A 4950-nucleotide genomic window follows, 5' to 3' on the forward strand; every position below is an offset into this window, starting at 1 on the left:
GGAAAGACACAATTTCACTTGTCCGAATCGTGGAAACAAACGTACTGAGCACTTTTATTGATACAATTATTGACAATAATATTGACCGTGTAGGGTATGACGATATTGACGGTGGTACCCTAAAAAATAAACGGCTGTTTTGACAATACTGATATTGTCAATAATATTGCTCATATAAGGGCCGCTTTAGGAATAAGGACTTATAAAGTACATTTAATAGGTAAATGCTTTAAAAGATGTATCATTTTGTTATAAAAATATTTATTATAGGATCAACTTTTTTTTACATTTTACATGGTCGTTCAGTCATATATCACATGAGTATATTTCTTTTGTTCTGAGAGATCTCAATGGTAGCTGTGTACCGGATGTACTGAATGTCCTCTCTTGGTGACGACCGCGTTGAATCCGTTGTGGTTGTCCGCTGAATAGTCGACTATCCTCATCGTACCGTCCGGTTCCAAGAGGCTGTACTGCCCTTTGACGACGTCTCCGTCCCTCTCTTCTGAATGGTGTTTCACATCGCCCGTGTGAGTGTCTTTCACCCCGTAGTTGAACGAGTATTTCGGATGGTGCTGTGAAAACGTGAGAGAAAATTAAAAAAAAAAAAAAGGAGAAAGCCAAAAAGCAATAAAAAAAATCCCTTCCTAATAAGAACGTAAGAACAAAACACGCTTTCAACAGTGATCTCGTCCCTTATTTTAAAAGCTTTCCAAGTTTTATCTTCAACTATAAAACTAATCCAAATTGAATTAATTATAGATTTTTTACTCAAAGCGGTAGAACGGGTCAAACCTCAAGACCCTACCCCAAGCCCAAGCATTAAAACCTAAAATATTCTTAACGGCTAATTTTCTCATAAAATTATAATTAACCTCGTAATTTATTAAAGCCCCGATTAGAATAAAAAATTATATACTATGGCTATCATTAATTCCAAGAATTTTTACAAGTACAACCCACCATTTGCGTCGGATGTATTCAAAGGTTCCGCGATTCGCCATCGTCAAAAAGCGAGACCAATCGATCCCAACGATCACTAATCTACGCAGAACTTCGACCAAATTTAAAAACCAAAAATGGTAACTCTTTTATAAAGCGATGTTATAATTCTTCTTACAAGGATAGAATTAGATTATTTTCCTTATTTTAAAGTTATAACATGTTTTACGGCACATGCCACACATAATCTTCTTTTCTTTAATCTACATCTGTTACGTAATCCTCAGATTTATAAATTCAAGTCTGACTCCGCAAAAAAATGAAAGAAAACTAGCCTTTTCCCGGTTTGTATTTGTTACGACTGACCCAATTAAAATACGCTTTACGCATTCCTAATTTGGAAACTCGTCGAATAAGGATTGTAAAAAAACCAAACATTTCCTTTAAAACTGCACAAATGGGGAAAGAAGTCATAGAAGTAAGCATTAATCAGTGAAAGGTGCCACTGACGGAAGAAAGTCGTCGAAATTCTATTTAATCCACAGGACGAAAGTAAAAGTCAGAGAAGATGAAATCTTCCAGTTGTGCTTTTATGACTTCCACCGAAAAAAAGCCACAATTTATTTTACAAAACCACTAAAATTTTGTGTAAAATACGAAACGCTTACAACAAGTAAATCGTTATTATAAAATTATATCATCTTATTTATAAGTTCACTGAAAGGAAAAACTAAATAATCGAGAAATAACTCAATCCGATGATATTGCCCGGTGTGGTCCGCTCAGTCTCGCTTTTTGCAAGGTGTGCAACACGTCAAATACTTAACTTACATCCTGAAATGTATTCAGTGCAAACTTCATTGATTCAGATTGAATTTAAAAAATAAACTAAATATAACAATGCATTTGTAATACTATAATAATAGAACTGGCACGCTTAGTTTCGCTGTGTTTGGTCAATTATCTACAGTCTTTATTGTTTAAAAAACTACTGTTTTGGTATTTAAGTAATTTTTAAATACCTCAATTTGTGTAATATAACTAAAAATAAGACAGTCAGCTAAAAAATTAATATGTCCTCCTCTCGTAAAACCAAAAATCAAATTTACCAAAGTAATATCATTTTTCATGTTCGAATCTAAAATATAATTTTTTTTTTTTTAAATCAGTAGTTTGGTCTGCTCTGGACGTTCGGTCCGCCTAGTCTCGCTGTGTTTGCGCAACTATCTATAATCTTGAAAATGAAAAAAAAAAAATTTATTTTTCAGTATGTAAGTGATTTTTAGATACCTCATTATGCATAATGTAACATAATAAAATACTACGCTAAAAAATTAATATGTCCTCTTTTAAATCCAAAAATTTGGTTGATGGCTTATACCTACGGTAAGGTGGTTGATGGCTATTATGGCTGTTATTACTGATTTTTGCATGATACACCGGACAAAAATAAAAACTAGATTTGAATTCTAAAATATAATAGAAAAAAAATTCAGTGGTTATATCTTTTCTGGTCCGAACAGTCTCGCTCTGTTAACAGTCCCTCGACCACCTACAACTTCAAATTTAAAAAAAAACTGTATTTTTCAGTGTGTAAATGATTTTTACATATCTCAATTTGTAAAATGTAACTGACAATAAGATACTATGCTAAAAAATTAATATGTCCTGTAGTAAGGCCAAAAATCAAGTTTACCAAATTAATGTCATTTTTCACGTCAGGATGATAATTGTTTTATTATTATTGATCGTTACTACTGATTTTCGCATGACAAGGTTTGAGGTCTAAAATGTAATTGAAAAAAAAACAGTCAATAGTTTGATTTTCTCTGGACATTCATGTTCGTCAATCGTGAAAATTAAAAAAATGTATTTTTCAGTGTGTAAGTGATTTTTAGAATGCCCAGTTTAGAAAAATAAAGTCTGATTAAAAAATAATATGGTTTAAGATTTGATTATATTTAATAATAATAAAGTGAGCACCTTCCCTGAACTTTCCGATTCGCCCAGTTTCGCTATGCGGTTTGGTGACATATGCCGACACTTTCAGCCTAAAGCGTTAAACAATAGTGCTTTAAAAAAAACATATCAATTTTTAATGTCGACAATAATTATTTTAAAAAAGACATAGGCCCACGATTTGTGGGATTTTATTGAACACCAGTGCTCAATTAAATGCAACAAAATTTGATCTAAATTCGAGGTATACTTTTAAAAAGATAATGCACCTTCTGGTCCGCCCAGTTTCGCTGTGTTTTAGTCAGAAATATCTTCACTTTCAGCCTGTGGCGTTAAACTTCAAAAACCTAAATCAACTTTTGATGTTGATAATAAACATTTAAAAAAGTTTAGAACCATGATTTTTTTTTTAATTTCAGAGACTGTAAGAAACTTTTGGTATAATAATTTGTCAAATTAATGAAGATATAATTAAGGGTTTAATTGATTTTAAGCAAAATTAGAACCAAGAAATACAGTTAACTATAAAAAAGTCAAAAGTTCTTCCTTGGTCATACTGTTATGGTTAAAAAAATTTCAGCCTGAATGGTGGTCCCAATTTGGTCTCAATTACTGGTCAGATGATAGGTAGTAGGTAAGGTAGTTCGATTCTTCAGAATGTCTGCGTTGACTGTTTTTGTTTGCTCAACGCCTCAATCAATTCATGGATCAACTGAAGACGATGAAATCTGTCTGACAAAATTGTGTGACAAACAGCGACCATAGTTAAACTTGGAGGACAAAAAATCTATAAACAAAGTATGTACAGTCACAGCTTCAGAGAAATAAGTTTTGGACTCTGGAATCCTCCAGGCCTCATGAAGTCGAATTATCAATTTCTTTGGCGAAATATCTATGGATTTGTTAGTAAAAATTGAAAAACCAATTCAATCCTGAACTCAACTCATATTTTTTCCCGTACGTGACCGAGTTTTGAAAGCCGCTTAACGATAATGACCAGGTGAAAGCTCTGGTGAGTATGACGGATGAGGAAGGGCTACAATTTTAAGGTCCGCAGTTTCTGGACAGTCATGAAAACATCTGAGTTGACGTAATCCAATATTACCGCTCATCCTATTAATATTTCCCCTCTTTTAACCGTTTAGTTCTAACAAATAGATATGTTCAGTAAATTTCCTAAAACATTATGACTAGAAGAATGGCCATATCCACCCCGAATATAAAGAAACCCCACATAGTTTGACAGTTAATAGAAAATTCCGTAAATAAAACGTTTTGTCTTTAAGACATAATAAAGTATTGATTATAATACATTGTTGACTATAATTGACTACATATTTAGAGGTTCATCATGGTCCAAAACACCATCAATTTTATTACCTTTAGCTGAACACCTTTGGCTTCAGGGGATGGACTATTTTTTTAGATCATTGATGATTTAAACCTAAAGGTCATGTGACCAGGTTGGGGGACCAGGACTACCACAATCATGATTTATAGTAAGTGTAATAAATGATTAATCAATCTCACGTTATATGGTTCTTGCTCGTGTTGGTGTTGATCCGCCAATGCGTAGTCCAGTTCAGCCAGATATTCAACGGGGAATGCTGTGCACAAGGCGACGAGCGCTGCAAAGAGTGCGACCTATAACATGTGCATGAACATCAAAACATCGAACATCGGAACAGCCAGGTATAATTTTTCCACCCTCGTCCTTCTTACTTTGAAAAATTGGGCCATTTGTGTTTGTTTAGAGCACTTTCGAATTGGACCGAACTCATCACGCACACGTTTGCTCTCTCTTTTATACTTTGCAACCCTTCCCCGTCCGAAGCCCCTCCAAAGTTTCCCTTTCCACGATCTTGGGTACTTTTTTCCCCTCTGAGGGACTTGGGGATCGTTTCTTGTAACATAACTCAAATGGCGTTTTGTTAAGATTAGAGAGAGAGAGAGAGAGAGAGAGAGAGAGAGAGAGAGAGAGAGAGAGAGAGAGAGAGAGAGAGCGACTGCAATAACAAGTAGATAAGAGAAAAGTGAAGGAAAGGAAGA

The 4950-nt window shown here is 34.1% G+C and overlaps 1 protein-coding gene across 1 annotated transcript; it reads right to left on the minus strand.

The window, feature by feature from the left end:
* Positions 1 to 250: 250 nt before the first annotated feature.
* Positions 251 to 4677, minus strand: LOC106672090 (cuticle protein 19-like). Its single transcript, XM_014403224.1, has 3 exons — positions 4624 to 4677; positions 4432 to 4545; positions 251 to 575 (listed from the first exon to the last, which is right to left on the minus strand). Exons 1-3 carry the CDS (start codon positions 4639 to 4641, stop codon positions 348 to 350), a joined length of 360 nt encoding a protein of 119 aa, XP_014258710.1. The 5' UTR covers positions 4642 to 4677; the 3' UTR covers positions 251 to 347.
* Positions 4678 to 4950: the final 273 nt, after the last annotated feature.

Source organism: Cimex lectularius, unplaced genomic scaffold (assembly GCF_000648675.2).
Source record: "Cimex lectularius strain Harlan isolate CLEC.00 unplaced genomic scaffold, Clec_2.1 scaffold93, whole genome shotgun sequence".
Taxonomy (NCBI): domain Eukaryota; kingdom Metazoa; phylum Arthropoda; class Insecta; order Hemiptera; family Cimicidae; genus Cimex; species Cimex lectularius.